Source organism: Podarcis bocagei (genome assembly GCF_964188305.1).
Source record: "Podarcis bocagei genome assembly, chromosome: 10".
Lineage (NCBI taxonomy): Eukaryota > Metazoa > Chordata > Lepidosauria > Squamata > Lacertidae > Podarcis > Podarcis bocagei.
The window spans coordinates 43,709,534-43,729,191 of record NC_138135.1 but is presented as its reverse complement, the minus strand read 5'-3'; the positions used below and the strand labels follow the sequence as shown (position 1 = coordinate 43,729,191).

General features: G+C 42.2%; 1 protein-coding gene across 10 annotated transcripts in view; it reads right to left on the bottom strand.

Annotated features, from left to right (window-relative positions):
- PPFIA2 (PTPRF interacting protein alpha 2) overlaps positions 1-19,658 on the bottom strand; it is a 281,701-nt gene that overhangs the window by 106,503 nt on the left and 155,540 nt on the right. For 6 of the 10 annotated variants that reach the window (XR_014012454.1, XM_081211200.1, XM_081211202.1 and 3 more), the window contains one exon: positions 11,770-11,817. The exons of the other annotated variants lie outside the window; for them this stretch is intronic. Coding sequence is in view for 5 of the 6 variants with exons in the window: in XM_081211200.1 (XP_081067326.1) it covers positions 11,770-11,817 (48 nt within the window). In the remaining variant the exon portion in view is untranslated. The remainder of the gene's footprint in view (positions 1-11,769; positions 11,818-19,658) is intronic. 10 annotated transcript variants of the gene reach the window in all.

The following is a 19,658-nucleotide window of genomic DNA, read 5'->3' as shown; positions in this document are numbered from 1 at the left end:
AAGAAGACTGGAAGAAATTTAAGGACTATTTAAAGAAATATTGTAAAATGAATGAATGTTAGAAAGATGTTGGATAGAAACTAAGTGGTTTCCAGCTGTAATGCTTTAGGAGACATGAAAAAAGGATTATAAATGGGTAAAAGTTTAATGGTAAGGATTTGCTGAACTAACAGGTTGAACTGGAATACAAAGAAGGGAAGTATGAGGAGGTCGGAGGAAATAAGGGTATGGAAGTTATGTCATTGAAAATTAATGTGTGTTTTTAATTGTTTATTATTCTGTATGTTTATTTTTCTTTTTTTCTTATATCCAAAAAACTTTTAATAAATATCTTATAAAAAAAAAGAAGGTCGGCGGTTCGAATCCCCGCGATGGGGTAAGCTCCCGTTGCTCGGTCCCAGCTCCTGCCCACCTAGCAGTTTGAAAGCACGTCAAAGTGCAAGTAGATAAATAGGTACCACTCTGGCGGGAAGGTAAACGGCATTTCCGTGTGCTGCTCTGGTTTGCCAGAAGCTGCTTAGTCATGCTGGCCACATGACCCGGAAGCAGTACGCCGGCTCCCTCGGCCAATAAAGCGAGATGAGCGCCGCAACCCCAGAGTCGTCAGTGACTGGACCTAATGGTCAGGGGTCCCTTTACCCTTTACCTAGGCTGCACCTAGCTATCCAAAGTTTTGGCTTCTCTGTCTTGAAAGGAAACAAAGATTTTCCGCCGGGGGTATAATAACAGACCCCCCCCCCCGAGATATTCTCACAGGAAAATTAAGCTTTTCTTTCTGCTTTAAAAATGAGATTATTTCCATCATGCTTGGCTCCTGAGGGATGAGTTAATAATGGGGTAAGACAGCAGTTTTGAATTCATGCTTGACAAAAGCACAGGTAAATGCCATTTGTTGACACAAAAGTTATTTTAAAGTTGGATGTGTAGCTTGGCTCTTAGGCACTGTCGGATAGCAAAGTCTTTAAGAATATGTTGCCCCACGTTAAAGCACAGGAATGCATGCTTTTGTTCTATGCAGTTACATAACAGCTTGTGATGATAATGACCTCTGCTCTGCATTTGCCTCATAGATGCACAGAAACCAAAGGGATACTGTCATCTAGAATTATTGTTTGCAGCAGAAATGTTGCATGGTCAGTCATAGTTTGGGAGGCCTCAAGGTAGAAACTGCTGCATAACTAATACAGTTTGACAGATCAAACTGCACTCTTAAAGTTCACAAGGCAACTGTGGGGTTACCACACCAATTAAAAAGTGAAGCATGGAAATTACTCATCAGATAATCCCACTTTTTAATCCTGAAATTTGAAGGACTAAACATGTTGCTCCACATGATGTTTAATTTTTTTATAACCCACTTTTGGAAAGGGGGCTTCAATAATTAAAAAAACACAAAAAAATAGAATTGCCAGAAGATTATGGGGAAAGAATAACTAGTTTTCTGATGCTGGATGGTATTCCATGAACACAAACATTTATCAGGATAGTGTTCAGAAACAAGTCACAAATATCTATGGCTCTTGACACAGAAGTCTGAAAAAACACATGCTTGGGGAGGGAGATACCAGCTGCTGTGCCCACTTCTGACCTCCATGTCCTCATCTGCTCTCTGCGCGCAGAATTTATGGGTTGGATCCAGATTTAGGCCACATTCACACCATACATTTAAAGCACTATGAGACCACTGTCATGGTTTTCCCCATGTAGGGTGCTGAGAGTTGTTGAGATACCACTATTCCCCTCCCAGAGCTTTTTGTGAAGAGGGCTTGATTGTTAAAACTATGCTGCGAATTACAGCTCTGTGACAGGAATAGAAGTCTCCCTACAACTCTTAGCACCCTTGACAAACAGCTCCTAGTATCCTTTGGGGGGCAAGTCATGACTGTTTATAGATGTACAATAGTCAGGGCCAGATTTAGGTTTGATGAGGCCCTAAGCTACTGAAGGTAATGGGGCCCTTTATAGGTCCAGCTGTCCTTTGTCAACAACAAATTGTCGCTGTTTTTTGTGTTGAATATATGCTATATGGTAATTGATGGACCTACAGTAATAGGTATCTAAAGCCATTTGCACATAATAAAATATGTATTTTATCAAAGTAATTGTTGAACTGAAATACAATTTTAGGGAGCAGGCTAGCAGGCGGGGCCCATTACTTACATCATAGGAGCCTACGCAACACAAAACACTGTTGCTGTATGTAGATTTTATTTAATTTGTTTTTTATCTTATATTTTGGAAATGTACATCCAGTTTTTCCCTTTCATTTTTTTTGGGCTCCCCCCCCAAAAAGGAGAGTCATACAAATTTCACACAGAAGCATTTTATTGTATTTATTTCAACTCGCCGGTGGAAACAACTCAGAGGCCACAAAGAAGGAAGGATAACAACAGGAAGATTTAAAGAAGGAACTATTGGAAACTCAAGGCGGTAGAAACATAAGATGATTAGAACCCCACTGAACTTGAAGCATGGGAAGCCCCAACAAAAATTTATAATTTGGCAGAATATTTGGACTATATGATATGTATTTGTATAATTTGGAATACTTAATGTGATTTGACTGGATTGTTAAAATGGAAAATTTAATAAAAAATATTTAAAAAATAAATAAATTGGGGGGGGGGCTCCCAAGAGCGTGGGGCACCTTCTACATATTCTCATTGTAAATGGTTTCAGACAAGGTGAAAAGGTGCTGACAGTGATCCTCACTCTTCTTTCCCAGCCAATAAACTTCCTCTGAACAAGAGAAACGTTTACCGCATGCACAAATTCTTTTGCCAAATAAAAATTCATATTTCATGTGCAGTAAAAGAAGGCGGTCTTTTTGAGGGGAAAGGGAAAGAAAAAGCACCCTGGCACAGAAATATTGTTGCTTTGTGTTCAGCTCGGTTAGGTCTTTCTGCAAATACAATTTTTTTTGATCCACAGAATTGTTTTAGATAAATCCCGCCTGAGAACAGAGATTTGCGTTCCAAACATTTGCCTTCAAAATAATTAGGCTACTGGTTTCATTGACCCATCAAGCTGAGGTGTGGACAGCTGTGAACTTGAGGAGAGAGAAACTCAGTATGACAATCGTATGGCACCCTTAATGGGAACAGATCTGTTAATTAAGCCTGTGATGAGGCTGACACCTCAAGAGAAGGTGTCCCTACAATGTCATCAGTGATCACGTCTGCCATATTGAGACATAATCATCTGCTGGAGTGAACAGCTTTCTCTAGAAAGGAGATGGGAGTCTGATAACAGGAGCAATCATGAGTTTTTATGCAATAATTTTACAAAGTTTGCAATGGTTTAAAAATGCAGTGGCGTGGTTCATATGACACAGAAAGCCCTACTCTGGTTTACTGGAACTGCACAAACATATGGGCTTCCAAGGAGGAGCTTGAATCTGGTTTGCTCCTTTCTGGTCCTTTCTGCTCCCAAGCCATGCTTACCTAAGCCAATGGCTGTTGAACATGCCATCCAAATCCTGTCTTGTGGGTTTGTCTAGAATTTCCCCATCAGCCTGAATAAATTTTAGAAACAAGGCACAATCATATTTCTCAGTTGGCTTGACTAATATTTCAGCCATGCACACAGTCCTTCCTTTTGTGCCTTAGGATGTTCCACATTTATTTAACACAGATCTATTTTTCTATATTTGATTGTCATGCCATGTTCCATACAACCCAGATGTTGCACATTATGAAAGCCTTTTCAATTAATATGAAACATCTAGTGTAACATGCCTTCTACTTTGCACTGTCAGAGTGGTAGAAATTTAATATTTGTTCTACCAACATAATGTCCAAATGCCAGTACTATAAGCTGACCTATTTTATATAGAATGCTTACACAATGGCAAGCAATTTTAACACACAACTTAGGATACTGTACTTCAATGGGAATTTTGTAAACAGCAGGAGAAAGTCTAATTTTAGTAGATTTTCGTGCTTTACTGTTGTTATTGTTCATCTTGAAAAGGACATTGGGCAAGGCAATTGTTTCAAAATGCACAGAGATGTATGTATGAAAAACGTATTCTGACAACACAATTTCGTTTTACAAACAACAAACAAATGGGTCTCATTCAAGATTTTCCCAGCTGACATGGGGGAAGAGGAAGTGATTGTGGCTACACAATGGCTCAAATCCAGAGAACAAGAGACTCAGTAGGAAACTGCATGCCTGCTGCTTTGATCATAGATCACCTTCACCCAAACCTAGCTGATGATCAGCACTGCCAACCTCAATCATCTCTTATATATAGCGGGAGAAAGAGGATCTTAAATTCCCACATAGCCTGGAAATTGACATGATTGGAAAAGAAACCATGCACCATTCTTTCATGTTGCCAGTAGGTAAATGGGAACAAATACTGTCACAAGGACCTGCCTACAAATCCTTATGATACCAATTTTGGTATCCTCTCTCTGCAGGTCAATATCAGTTTCATCACTGACCCAAGAGGTGTTTCACAACTCATTTAAAATCATCATCATCACAGAAAAACCTGTGGATACACCCATCCTCCTATATACATAAACATGCAAGGCTATCAACCTGTGTCCACCACTGAAGGATCTGTCGTGCCACATCACAATCCTGTATTTGTATGAGGTCAGGGTGGGGCAGGGGAGCAAAAGCGAAGGCAGGCTGCACAGTCAAAAGAGAGTGAGAAGGGAGGGGCCCTGGCAGGGGAAGAGTGGTGGTTTAAAACAACAGCAGAAGTTTGAGTAAAGCAGGGGTGGAGGTAACTGAGAGGAAAATGGTGGTTTTTAACAACAGCAGAGCTTTGAGTAAAGCATATGGAGGGCCACAGAGGGAAACTGTGGCATTAAACAACAGCAGAGGTGAAAAGGGTGCTTAGTGGTTGCAACGTGTGGGAGGAAAAAGGCACAGCAGGTCACTAGGGGGGCTGGTGTGCGTGTAAAGGGGCTGCACAAAAGGAGAGGGGAGCAAGCATGGACATGAGGGCATGAGGGTGAAGATGAAAGCAAGGGCGTAAAGCAGAATTGCAGAAGAAAAGACCGAAACGGGGCCGTGAAGGGGAATAACAAACTTAGTAGCTGCATGGGATGGGAAGGGAAGGGAGTATCTGCTCACCTGGGACTCTGGGTGGCTGGCTGTTGCAACATGGCACAGCAGTGGTAGGTTCAGGGAGGCTGCTATCTTCCAGGCATGGCCAGGGAAAGGGATAGCTGGCACAACCCACCTCTGGCCAAGTCAGACACTCAAGTAAGGGTGGGCAGTGCCGCTGCAATCTCAGCCCAGCCTATTTAAGGGGTTGTCCAGGTGTCAGCTGCCCTCTTGGCCAATCATCATGGGATTTTTCCATCCACCCAGTCTTTAGGGGCCCACTGGGGTGGGGAGGGGAGGAAGTGGGCACGTTGCCTATGGACCTTGCTGTGGTTAATTCAGTCGCCATATTCAGGGCTCCCTCTCTCCTGTAAGCAAATGGGCTGGCTTGTAGGTTTTCGCCTACCTCGTAGCAACCATCACAACTTGGGCGGATAAGGCATTGGGCTGCATCCTTAGTCACCCCATTAGAGGGGTCCAGGAGGGGTGACTCTGTCCAGGAGTCTGCTAAGGGACCAATGGGCCCATACGCCTCTCCCAACAGTGGCCTGTGCGGGACTCTGGCATCCAATCCATGTTGGAGGCTACTCCGCAGCAAAGGTTTGACCCCACCAGGTTCCCATCAGGTAGTAGGTGGGATACACGCCCAATGCCTTAGTCAAACCTCCTCTTTCCTGTAATCAATAAAGTTGTGGCCTAATTCAACCCAATACCAGTCTCCTGTGTCATTCTTGTGGCCTTCCCTTCATCTGCCATGGCCATTATGCATCTGTGCCTGCAAAACTCCAGGCAGTTAGTAAGGGGGAAATGGCGGAGGGGTTGGTGAGCAGGGTCAGGGGCATAGCCCCTAGTACCAGTGCTTCTTTCTGGGGGTACTCAAGGGTAGAAGAAAAGCATTGGTTAAAAGTGTGACGCTTACTGCAACAAATTTATCGTGAGCATTGGCACCTTATTTCTAAAAGAAAAACACTGCCTAGTAGAAATAAAAGTCTAAAATCACTCTATATATGGTGCGTGCCAATAAAAGAGCTGCCTATTCAGTTTATTCAGTTTGCCATCTTCTTTCATTTCTATATTAGTTTACAAACTTAAACAGATTTTCAATCATCTACAGGACTTTCACTTGCTTGTGCTCACTTAGCAATGAGCAAGACATTTGATTAAAAATGCCCAGTTCTCTTACTTTTTGATAACTTACACGATATAGGCTTTACTGGTCTTTATGAAACATGTTGTTTTTTTAAAAAAACAACCCAATGGTACATGCCTCATTTATTTTATTCAGTTATCTTTGAGAGTCATGTACTATTTAGAGTGATGGCCTATGAATGACTTGACAGCAGTACGTGTTAGTTTTTCTGAAATAGTGACATGACTCATCCCTCCCCCTCGACTGTCCTTTGATTTCTCAAATACCTTTACCACCTGGACCAAATTATGTAAACTCTTTTAGGATAGGACAGAGCCCTGAGTCACCCTAACATGACTTGAGAATCACACTGAGTCTGACCAAAACTATTTCCTCAGATGTAAAAATAAACACGTTCCCCAGCTGCGTTACTCATACCTTGTTCTGTATGGACATTTGGACACACTTAAAACAATGAATTGCATAAATGGGTGCAGTTTCTTTAAACTTTGAAGACAGTAAGTGGGGCAAAATGGTGACGATGGTAGAATTCAAGGCTCAGCATACAACAAAAAAATAATCAAGAGATTATTCTGCAGGTAAATGTGAACCTATCACCAGAATTTTCTAATTTCAAAAGCAAATATATCAGCAGAAAAGCAAGTAGTCTTCATCGTTTCAAGGCCCTTTCAAGTTCAGAAAAGTTGTGCCTGCATAACTTCTCTACAGAGACTAGGACTTGCCGATCAGAAGGTCGGCGGTTCGAATCCCCGCGACGGGGTGAGCTTCCGTTGCTCTGTCCCTGCTCCTGCCAACCTAGCAGTTCGAAAGCACATCAAAGTGCAAGTAGATAAATAGGTACCACTCTGGTGGGAAGTTAAACGGCATTTCCGTGCACTGCTTTGGTTCGCTAGAGGCGGCTTTGTCATGCTGGCCACATGACCCAGAAGCTGTACGCCAGCTCCCTCTGCCAATAAAGCGAGATGAGCGCCGCAACCCCAGAGTCGGTCACAACTAGACCTAATGGTCAGGGGTCCCTTTACTTTATTTAAAGATACAGACATCCTGCTCTGTTTGCATCTGGTCATTCTTTCTCTTTCTTTTATGAAAGCTTCTAAAACAATGAGAAAAGAAGAGTAATAGCACTGATGCAACTCATGCTGCACTAGAGTAGGAAGGGTGGGAGAGAACAGCTTCAAAACTTTTTAAAGAAGAGGAGTAATGGCACCCTCTGCCCCAGCGTAAACTACAGAACCTGCCTGATCCTGCAGATGAATGAGGTGATAATAAGCAGAGGCAGATTTAGGGGAGCGCAACCAGTTTCACTGCACTGGGAGCAGAGCTTTGGGGGTACCACAACTATGATGCAGTATGGAAGGCGAGAGGTGGGGGGCACAAAATTTTGACATAGCACAGGGCACTTGAGATGCCAAGGTTTGCCACTGTAATGAGTTACTCAAGTTCTACAGTTGTCAGCATAGAGGGGATCAGAAAATAAGAAAAACAACCACGCAGAGGCTGGATATTTCTTTCCTTTTCTTTGACGGGGTTCCTACTTCATGCCAGCACTCCCCCCTGAAGTTCGGTGATGCTTACTCCCAGGTAACTACAGTATGTACAGTATTTTAATCATCCTTCACGGATGATCAGGGACAGCAATGTCTAACATGCCAACCTTTGCTAGCTCAAGGTATGACTATGAACTCCTTTGGGGGACGAGGCTATGACAAGTATTGTGACAAGATCCTACTCTACAAAATTTACCAGCACACCATTTGTTGCCACCCAACTTAGGTGGAGGTGTGTCAACCCACTTGTGAGGTGCAATCTATCAGCAGGATCAGTGGTCTAAAGAACAGAACTAAAGATATGTTTACCATAGAAAAATTATATCCTATTTAGCCACTTGACCAGTCATTACTAGTTGTTTTCTTAATCAAAATCTGCATAGGACACACTACTTTAAATGCTCTACCCTGGATGGAATGAATGAGGTCAGACTAGTAATGAAAACATAGAATATAGCTGAATGTTTGCCTCTGGACAGATTCCAATACCAAACAAATTATTTGATGGCCGTATTGTCACTCTGCAGAAGTGAAGGATGGTAGAGGAAAATTATTCAGTCATATAACCCAATAAAACAAAGAGAAGGTCAAAAAACATTTTGTCGATATTGCTGCATTTTCTTTTCTTTTTTAAAGCACGACTGTCTCAAGGCCATAGAATGAAACAGCTTTGGCATCCATTTGTATGAATAAATATCTAAAGAGGAGGGAATGTGTGTACTTAAAAACATCTTTCTAGACAGGCAGAACTACCTTCTGAACTAGAACAGTCCACCTTTCAAAAAACAACATTGGCAAGGATGCCAGAGAAGTTATTTTCTAGGATAATAGTAATAATAATAATAATTTATTATTTATACCCCACCCATCTGGACACAAAAGCAAAGCAAAGCTTCTATGGATTATGCCAATATTTCAACTTCTGAGGGTGTTCAAAAATCGAGGCATTTACTTCTGGGTTTTCGGCATTCAAGTCGAAACATTCGACTACAGAGGCTTTCGAGAACCAAGGTACCACTAGACTATGAAAGGCCTGTGGTGGAAACCACACACAGCACTGAGCTTGACCCCTCCTCACTTCTACAAACCCACTCAAGAGTTCCTGAGTTTCCTGTGGGCAAAATATAATGCTGAATTAATAGAACTGTAACTGTTACCCCATGGTGCCAACATTTTTTAAAATGACTACTTGTTTTTAAGGAAAATGTTTGCTATAGCAATGAGTTACTACATCAAATCCTACATTCCCTCTGTATCTTCAAGTTCTCATAATCATTTTAACTAAACTGTCCTTTGAGTTTATATCCTAGCTGTCACAAGAAATGAGATTTTAAACTGTGACAGCTGAGCTTTGATCAAAATAAGACCTTTATAATGAAAATGTTGGCTAGTAAAGACTCCACTACTATTATAAACTGGGCAAGTAGGGCAGCTCCATTAGCTTATACTTAGCATGCAATGGATATCCACTAAAATACAGCCAAGCTGTTGTGTTAATGTTGTCTCCCACTAAATTGATTTTTAGAAAATAATATCTGCCAATATGTGACATAAAGCAGAACCAATTCAGAATGAAGCATGATGTTGTGGGGAACACACATTTTATATTCACACAAGTTCCATGACCACCTTTCCCTGGCAGGCTTGAATCTTGTGGAGTATTTCTGCCGGATGGGGCCACTGGGGACAACTCAAAAAGGAAAGGGACAAACTCGGCCCTGAAATTGAAGCCAGTGTTTGGATCCAGGAAAGCAGTTGTGTGTTGGAGAGGAGATGGGTTGTAGGAATAAACAAGAGAATGAAGAAAAGTATAAGCTGGCTGTAGGAAGCCAGATGACAGAAGCAAAGACTTTTGCTACACAAATGACCCCCCCTTTAAGAGCAGCTACATATATGAGTAAGGGATGTGGGTGGTGCTGTGGGTTAAACTACAGAGCCTAGGACTTGCTAATCAGAAGGTCAGCGGTTCGAATCCCCGCGATGGGGTGAGCTCCTGTTGCTCGGTACCACCTCCTGCCAACCTAGCAGTTCAAAAGCATGTCAAAGTAGATAAATAGGTACCTCTCCAGCGGGAAGGTAAACGGCGTTTCCATGCGCTGCTCTGGTTTGCCAGAAGCGGCTTAGTCATGCTGGCCACATGACCTAGAAGCTGTACACCGGCTCCCTCAGCCAATAAAACGAGATGAGCACCGCAACCCCAGAGTCGGTCACGACTGGACCTAATGGTCAGGGGTCCCTTTACCTTTACATATATGAGTAAGAGCTAAAGGGTACTCCTTGATAGAATAACAAGAACTGTAGGAGGGAAATCAGCATGGCTTCTCCAAAGATAAGTCCTATCCCATTAATGTTTTAGAGTTCTTTGAGAATGACAAGCAGCGTGTAGATAGGGGTCAGACAGTAGATAATGTGCATTTGGATTTGATGAAGTCCCTCACCAAAGATTCCCAAATAGGCCTAGCAGGTAGGACTTTTTCTTAAGTCCCCTTGTGCATACAGAATAATTCCATGGACACTGCTCATGAAAACAGGATGGCTTTGTACATTTCACATGCTGCTTTCAAGCATGACTGCAGAACCTGTGGCCCTCCAGATGACTAGGGCCCATCAACCCTAGTCAGCATGACCAGTGGATTGCTATGATGGGAGCTGATCAACAGTGGGTAGCTATGATGACTACAGGTTCCCTAGTCCTGGTTTAAATCAATAGAGCACAGCGATGCTGGGCCCCATCTGCACTATACATCTAAAACATCATCATCATCATCATCATCATCATCATCATCATCATTATCATCATTATTATTATTTCTTCTATGCCACCCTTCATTAGAAGATCACAGGGCGGTTTACACTATAAAAGCACAAAAATACTTACCATAATAACAAACAAAACCAATACCCTCCCCCCAAATAGTTTAAAAGGTCATAGATTGTTTAACTAGCCAAAGGTAAATGTTTTTGCCTGGCGCCTAAATATGTCTGACAAATGTGCGAGGCAAGTCTCCCTAGGGAGATCATTCCACCAGTAGGGAAACACCAATTCTTGGTGGTTTAACTGTCAACTCCTCTTCCAAGGGAACTCTGGGAATTGTACCTCTCTGGGGGAAATAGGGGCCTCCCAACAACTCTCAGCCCCCTTAGCAAACTACAGTTTCCATGAAGCTTTGGAAGAAGTGATTACTGTTTAAAGTGGCATGGCATTACTTTAAATTTACAGTGAATATGGTGCCTTAGTTATAGTTTCTCTCTTTTTGTGCAATAGATCCAGCTATTCACTTTATTGATGTATGCCCTAAGTGAAATGAAACTCTGGTATGTAGGGAAAGATTTTCAAATGAACACAGCAGACACAAGAATCAAGCGACAATAAAGCATATGCAAATAACTTTAAACAAGGCAGTGTGGCACAGTAAATGTAAAATTCTTTCTTTGCCGTCATTGATGCCGTGTTATAAAAGACTGAGAATGTGAAGGATTTGACAGCTTGCACCCACTAGTAAGCCGAAGGTTAAAGGTTAGAAAAACATGGTTTTCACAACTAAGTGCTTTCCTGAATATTAGAATTACCAAATCAGTAATGCTGACAGGAAGTGTCTTTTGCTATGCAATTAATCAGATATAAACATTGCATGTCCAAAGGGAAATTTTATAATTAGACATTACAACTGGGACTTGAAACATGCCCCTTTCCAGGATAAGCCATTCTTTCTGCCCTCCACCCCACCATAATTTTCAGTTTCCCTCCATGCCCCAAACAGACACTACTGTAGTTCTGTGCAAGTTCAGTTTTCACTGGGTTGCTTTAGGGAAATCCTTTGGGGGCTCCCTGCTAACATTTTGTGTTCTTTTTGTACTACATATATTTGGGTTCTCTGATGCTGCTAATACCTCTCCTCTTGCATGTGGATGGCGCCGTGTTGGCTACATAAGAATTGGCACTCAGGAGGGTGAATATGCTATTGGTAAATATGGTGTGAAGTAGGGGTGGCTCCCTCTACTCACCCACTCAGATGCTGTTGGACTCCCCAAGTCAGAAAGGCTTGATGGAAGCTGTAGATCAGCAAGGGGGAGTGGGAATAGGTTAGCCACCCTGATATAAGGTTTAAACATGGTGCAGGTATACAATTTAAAAGAAAAGTGCTAATTATTAAGTGCACCTCATAAAATACTGCTTGCAACACATGGCAGTGAAAATTATATCCTGACTGTCCGCCAGTTCATTAGCATATATTTTTATTGGTACTTAGGCACAAATGCAGATACACTGAGAACTGTTAGTTAAAAGGACTTTGAAAATAGACCAAACCCCAGCTCCCTATTGATCTGCCTCACAGTCGTGAATTGAAGATTGCAGTCCAATAAATATTAAATGATTATCTTGTTATATTTACAAATTCCAGGGGGAAACGTTCATGGAGGACTCCATCAACAAATATATAGCTAATTTGTATGTTTCCTTTTACAAAATACATCCAGTGCAATGTGAGCAAAAAAGCCAATATCTGTTTCAGCAATACCACACACCTAATGCTTAAAACGTTATCGGTCTTGCAGTAGTATAATAGTTGTAGCCAACTAAGTTGTGCTCAGAAAAGATGCACTGATGTTAATGGGCACGACTAACTTACCGTAGGTTCATTAATTTCAGTGGGCCTAGTCTGAATACAACTTAGACAGTCAGAACCCAAAATACCATCAATATCATCACCATCCGGAGTGAGAAGATGCTCTCCTAAATATAGCCCTTCTATTAACCTTTTTAAAAATGATTTTGCTGAGTAGAGTGGGACCACAGTGGCTATTTTAGCTAGAAAAGTGGGATCAAAGTAACAAATTATTCCACCCTATGTGCCCCTATCTGACATCACAACAGCCAGTTCTTGGCCAATAAAAAAATTAAGCACCTCAGTCACAAAGCTCAGAGCAGTCTGACAACAAGGAGAAGCTCACACGCTAACCCATTATAATGGTGGGGGGGCGGGTTGCAAGGGGAGAAAGTTGACCAAAATCACCACCAATTTACTTTAAAGGATAAAGAAGAAATATGCATCTTGCTTGCCAGCGTTCTCTTTGCTTAAAGAATACATTAGAAATTAGGTTGACATCTTGGCTTGACTTCTTTAGCATTGCTTATTGCTGGGTGTAAGTAGGACCGGAATAATAGTTATAATTGGACAGTTAATCACAGCAAAGACTTCCAGGGTTGTGGTTTGTTTTTTTTATGATAACACACTGAAATGACACATTCAGAAATCCAGCAGAGAAAAGAGGAAAGTGGTGTCTGATTTCAACAGATGTTCCTGATCAAGGATGGTGAAGAAATCAAGATTAGTGACATCCTGCAGAAACAAACATAGCAGCGCCCTGTCTGAATGCTATGATCATTCATGTCATTAGAGGAGTGCTAAAAGCATAGCAGGGAGGAATAAACATTCCAGCCATTAATTAAACACCTAAGCCATCAGTCAGTGACAAAATCATCCCCTGAGCAAAACTTTCAGCCATTTCTAAAGTATAATGAGCAACCTAAACAGCTGGAAAAAAACTACAATAGCCTTCCTGCTCTTTGGATGTCAGTGATGAAAGGAACCACCTACAAATGGCCCCATAATGCTACAAGCCTCACTCTGAAATGTGTAGCATTCATAGAATAGTGGAGTTGGAAGGGACGCTGAGGGTCCCCTAGTCTATCCCCCTGCAATGGGGGAAGCGCAAACAAAAGCATACATAACAGATGGCCATCTAACCTCTGCTTGAAAACCTCCAACGAAGGAGAGTCCACAACCTCCTAAGGGAGTCTGTTCCATGTGCAGGTAACGCTCCGCTTTGCAAAGGCAAACCTCGCACCAGACATGCAACAGTATGTCAAGGAGCATCGCGCTTTCCCTGACCTTTTGCCTCTTTGGCTAGAAAACAGGGTTTCCCCCTGACTGTTTGTCCTCTCACAAATTGTTTGTTAGACATAACACTTGGCTGGAGCATGACGGGGGACGCAAACGTAATCAAGTATCAGGGGAACTTTTTAGGGAAACACCTGCTGACACGTGTACTTGCTAACGCTGGAAATGTGCTTAGATGGAAATATGTTAAGTTCAGGGTGGTTTCACTACTGTTTCCAATTGTTGACTTCTGCGAATAAAAGGAGCCTCCACAGAGCTAGCCGGCAGCTTGCTTGGAGCATCCTTGCCAGTGTGCTTCTGCACAGCTCACCTGCATTCAACCTCCCGTCGTCTCCGTTATTCCTACAGTTCCATTGTCAAACAGCTAGACTATCCCTGGCTCCTTTCTTCTATCCCAACCATCAACACGGATGTCTGTTGCTGCAGCAGATTGCAATGATCATAACTTATCATCTTTCCTGCTGCACAGGTTTCCACAGGCTGCTGCAAAAATAGCAATCATACCAGCCTGATGCATCGAAAATAGCTCTGAGTAGCCTTGAACTATAGAAGGTGGGAAATGACAGGCAAAGAATATTTATGATCTCAAAGGAGGCTGCCATGATTTTGGGGGAAGAAACCCTTACTTCTCTTTTCGGAGTAGCCTATGCGATACCAGAAGTGCAACAGTTAGATGAACAACGTAATTTATCATTTGTTATATTTAATAAAACGAATTTGTCATTTGCTATATTTTTACCCTGCCCTTTCTTCCCCAAGAACCTAGAGTGGCATACACATAATCAAAACATTTAATCAAATCAAAGCATTGAAAGCAGCCACATCTGCATCTGTACATGATCTGATACTCCAGAAACCTGAAGGTCCAAGAGTGTGCCTACAACAACCTTTATGTGTAAGCTCTGTAAAAATAGTGCCATTAAGTGTGGATGTACACCTATAAAACATTTATTAATGTTACCTTTCCTTTAGAAAAGGTCAAGCCAGCTGGCCGCATTAAAACAAAATAACTAAAAGCAACAGATAGTCAGCCACATAAACCTATGCATAACCAGCTGTTGAGAACAACCCAATATAGCAGGCATAGGCAAACTCTGGCTCTCCAGATGTTTGGGACTACAATTCCCATCATCCCTGACCACTGGTCCTGTTAGCTAGGGATGATGGGAAATGTAGTCCCAAACATCTGGAGGGCAGGAGTTTGCCTATGCCTGCAATACAGAGTCGCTTAAAAATGATTCATGGCCCAAAAGTGATCCGAAGCAGGAAAGTTTTAAGTCATTTGGCAGAAGGCCATTAAGGGAGTATGAATGCATGCAGGTTGGGAGGGTCTGGGATCCCAGTGGGGACATTTCTTATTTACTGAGAGTTCATCCTATATATATTTTTTTGCACAAAGTTTATAATAATAATAATTTTTAATTTATACCCTGCCCTCCCCAGCCAAGGCTGGGCTCAGGGCGGCTAACACCAAATATAAATTACAATAAAATTTAATAGGAAAACAAACAAACAAACAAACAGAAACCAGTTAATTAAAATATGGCTTAAAATACAGCTTAAAATGCATCCTCGTTTTAGTAGCTTAGTAGCAGCCCATAAATCAAGACCATAAAGGGAGGAAACATCAGATATCCACCCAAGCCAACTATCCATACTGATCCTATGTGGGCCAGCAAAAAAAAGGGGGGGGATTTATATACCAAATCCCATATAAGGGGTCAGAGTGAGTCTAAGCCGAAGGCCAGGCAGAACAGCTCCATCTTGCAGGCCCCGTGGAAAGATGTAAAATTCCGCAGGGCCCTGGTCTCTTGTGACAGAGCGTTCCAGCAAGTCGGGGCCAGTGCTGAAAAGGCCCTGGCCCTAGTTGAGACCAAGCTAACCTCCCTGAGGCTCGGGACCTCCAAAGTGTTGTTATTTATGGACCTTAAGGTCCTCCGAAGGGCATACCAGGAGAGGCGGTCCCAAAGGTATGAGGGTCTTAGGCCGCATAGGGCTTTAAAGGTCAAAACCTTATGGGGGGAGTTGTAGGATGCACTGTTTATAGATGTTGATTCTATTTTGCTTGTAGGGAGGTTATGCAATATCATTTCAAGCAACTGTTCTCCCATGCTTCCCAGTGCATTTTCCTGTCACCTTCAGCAAAACATCCGACTCAAAAAGTGGGATTATTGCACAAGAGCATCAAATCCACTTTAAAAGCAGAACCTGAGTTTTCTGCTTTGTGGTTGAAGTTCCTGTTTACCCAGGCCTTTTCAGTCGAAGTGGGAAATGTTTGTCTTGAACAGCAATTTGTACTTCTTTGTTTTTAAAGACTGCTACTTTATGAATATTTTAGTTTTGTATTTGCTTTATTCACTGGTGTAATTCTGTTGTTTCTCCTTTGCTATACATCCCCTTGGGTTCTGATGGGTGACTCATAAATACAGTTAACTATGAAGAATTTAAATTATAGCATAATTCTGTACACATTTATTTGGAAGGAAATCCCACTGAATTCAATGGAACGTACTCTCAGGTAAGTGTAAGCAGCTTTAAGAGAGAACACCAATTGTGCAATGTGTTAGCCTTTTCAATAAACTTACATTTTTCTGTTAATCGGGCTCTAAGATTTAGTCAAATCTTCTGAAAGTTAAATTAGGCAATGTCTTCCTTGAATCACAGGGCAAATCCTATAATTGCTAAAATATGAATACATCTATTTAGAAAAGGCCCTCCCCTTCTGACTAAGCTGATCTATGTACAAAGCTACAATTTATATCTTGCCCCAGGGAGCCTACTGAATTTGTTCTGCTTATTTTCCATAAGTTATTTTAAGATATAAGCAACATTATTCCAGCACCATCAAACAATGCTTCTAAAACTGCACCACATAATTTATCTCTCTGCCCTTTGACATGCTATCATTGTTTATTTTGGAATGTGAATATTAGGTGCGCACACACCTTGTATATAATTTAGAACAGTTGGATGATTCAACATAGCCGATATAATATTCCTCCCCAGCCCTAACAAGCATGTACAAAAAAACAAAGAGGAAGTTAGGATTATTCAAACTGGGTCTTTTCATTTCCACCCTCTCTGTACACTGGAGTTACTATCTAGCAAACCCATTCACAACATCCAATACAGCTTATTTCAGCAAAATAAATAGGAAAAACTTTAGGCATTATCACCGAAAGAGGAAAGGCAGGTTGAGCAGAGCTGAGAGGTGCACATTATTTATTTCTTAAATTTGGGCAAAAACTGCTTGGACTGGAGTGGCAAGGGAAGGGGAATCAACTCTGAGATACTTCTCTGCTCTTCCTGCTTGCCTATAGTGGCTTTTCTTGCAAAAAAAGAAATGAAATTAAAAAGGGAAGGAGCCTGGAATTTGCTGTGTGTTTTTTGCATGTAACAGTTGGCTGTAACATGTTCTGGGTGCAATGACTGTTCTTTAGGGCTCATCACTTAAAATCATATCCTTGTGTTGCATGAGCTGCCTCCTAAGCTTTAAGGCTCAGGTGTCTCCATAAACAGCTTCTTCTATTTTGCTTCCCTCTTTCTGTCACCTTTTTGTCAAGTCAGTTTGCATTTTGTGGCACACTTCCAAAAACTGCACTGCCAACTGTGTTACTGTCGAGCCAGAGGCACCATTGGAAGGGGGTGGGGGAGAGGCTGTGGCCTAATTCTCACTGAGCCTTCTCATGCCACGTCTGCCTGCTCCTCCAAAATGTCTTACTCCTGATGTCTAGAGCCCATGCAGCGCTTGTTGCCATCATTAAAACAGTCGCTTTTGTATGGAGCAGCATTCATTCATGTGACACTGCCCGCCCCCCTGCCTGCATGCTGTCTGAAGGAGTACAACCCAGATCCTGATCTGGCACCTTAACGAGAACTAGGACTGCATTTCCAAGCATGTGTGATTATTCCCAGAGGAGCACTTAGACCTCCGTATATGATGAGGTATAAAAAACAGTCAGGCCGAATGCTCTCAAAATGAGCTGCTGCTCTGCAATTTAATCTTGAATATACCCAAGAGCCGGCCCTTGAGCCTTGCCCTCTGCAATCGTTGATATGTCTTTGCTCTCCTCCCACACTGAAACCATAAAAAAGAAGCCAGAACTGCTGAGTCTGCTGACTGTCGCAATGAAGAGCTTGCAAACTCCGCAGAGAGACTGTACCTTCTTCACAGCTGCCACACAGACACCTTCCTTCCAGTATAGCAGGGGTGGCCAACTCCCAAGAGACTGCGATCTACTCACAGAGTTAAAGACTGGCGGTGATCTACCCCCTTTTTGGGGGTGCAGGGCAAAAATGTTGAGCTTTTTTTTAGGGGAGCCAAGCTTATTGAAATTCTTTGGAGAGAGACAGTGATCTACCAGTGATCTACCAGAGATGTCTGGTGATCTACTGCTTACAAGAGAATGCAATATCAGTACTCACTACACTGATCTGGCTCCCTAACTACATTGTATTGGGGGGGGGGGTAGGGAAAGCATCAAGATGGTGAGTAACAGCCCTGCTACTGACCTGCTCAGTTTAATGTTTGTATAGATCTTACATGCAATGGGCTGTTTGTGCAGGAGCAGAAACACTGGAAAATATTGTTTAGTGCAGAGAAAGAGACGTAGGTGCTTTCAAGTTGTATGTTCATATGCAGTCGTATCTTGGAATTCAAATGGCTTATTTGCTGAACGTTTTGGCTCACGAATGATCAAAAATCGGAAGTGATTGTTCCAGTTTTCGAACATTCTTTTGGATGCCAAATGTCCAGCAGAGCTTCCTGCAGCCAATCGGAAGCCGCGCCTTGGAAGTTGAGCATTTTCGAAGTCAAATGGACTTCTGGAATGGATTCCATTAGACTGGTATGTCTGTATTAAGCTGAATACCTAGAGGTGCTCTGTCCTGACCACAAGGGGCACAACGGATAGCCAATGTGGCTGGTCAGGTGGATGACAGAGTGAGCTGGAGTTGCAGGACCTTGGACAGCAGCAACGAGAAGGAGTAGAGAGGAACAGGAATGAGGGAACATGCAGTTAAAAAGAGATAACTTGGGGGATTTGTGGGCAGCGGGAAAGATGTGAGGTTGTGATTATTTGGCCCTAACCCTAGCATGGGCATGCAGTATTTTTTTAAAAAAGGTCTGATAAGAGACCTTTTTACAAAGGCAAACTTCACTGGGGTTGTGAGAGGAGTACGTGAGTTCATATGAATAGTTTTGCAATTGACTCATAGGATATGATCCACCTTTTCTAACAGTATGATTCTATCTAATTATATCTGTGAAGCAAAATGAACTCCAGTAATGGATGCCCAATGGGGCCACCAGAAAAAAACTGCCTTGCTAAGCACACTTACTTGAAAGGAAGGCTGGCTGAAACTAATGGGCCTTTTCAGTAGCAATCTATAGGTAAAAGCTATCAGAGTCTCCACATGTTTAGCCTTGGGGCATTGGTTATTGGTTACTACCTAAACAAGGGAACCTACCTACTGATCAGCAGTAGCTTCAAAATGGACAAAACAAAGTACAATAGCACACAAAGCATCATGGAATTTAGACGCACGAGATACAGTGATTGCTACCAAGTTAGTTGGCTGTGTGCAGCCTGTGTAGGCTAGAAAAAAATTATTAATCACAGAAAGGCCTATTAAGCCATGTTAGCTAATAGAACATCCTTGTTCATCCTGAATATCAGATGCGAACAAGGAGAAGAGGGAAGCAGGGTTGCTTTCACCCCCTGCCTGGTACCTAGTTAGCCACTATTGGAAGCAAAGGAACAAAACCTCACTTACATCAATCACATATTAAAAGGAAAAACTGAGCAGGGACACTGTCAGACAACTAAATCATTGACTGCATTGCCAAGTCTTCAACTACCCACGACACAGCTACTTATATCCATAAGTAAGCAGGAGTAGCTGGAGGTCTTAAATTTTGTTACTTCTACTTACGCTGTTGATATATGGGGACTATTCATTATTTGTTGGTACAGTCATGGACATGCACAG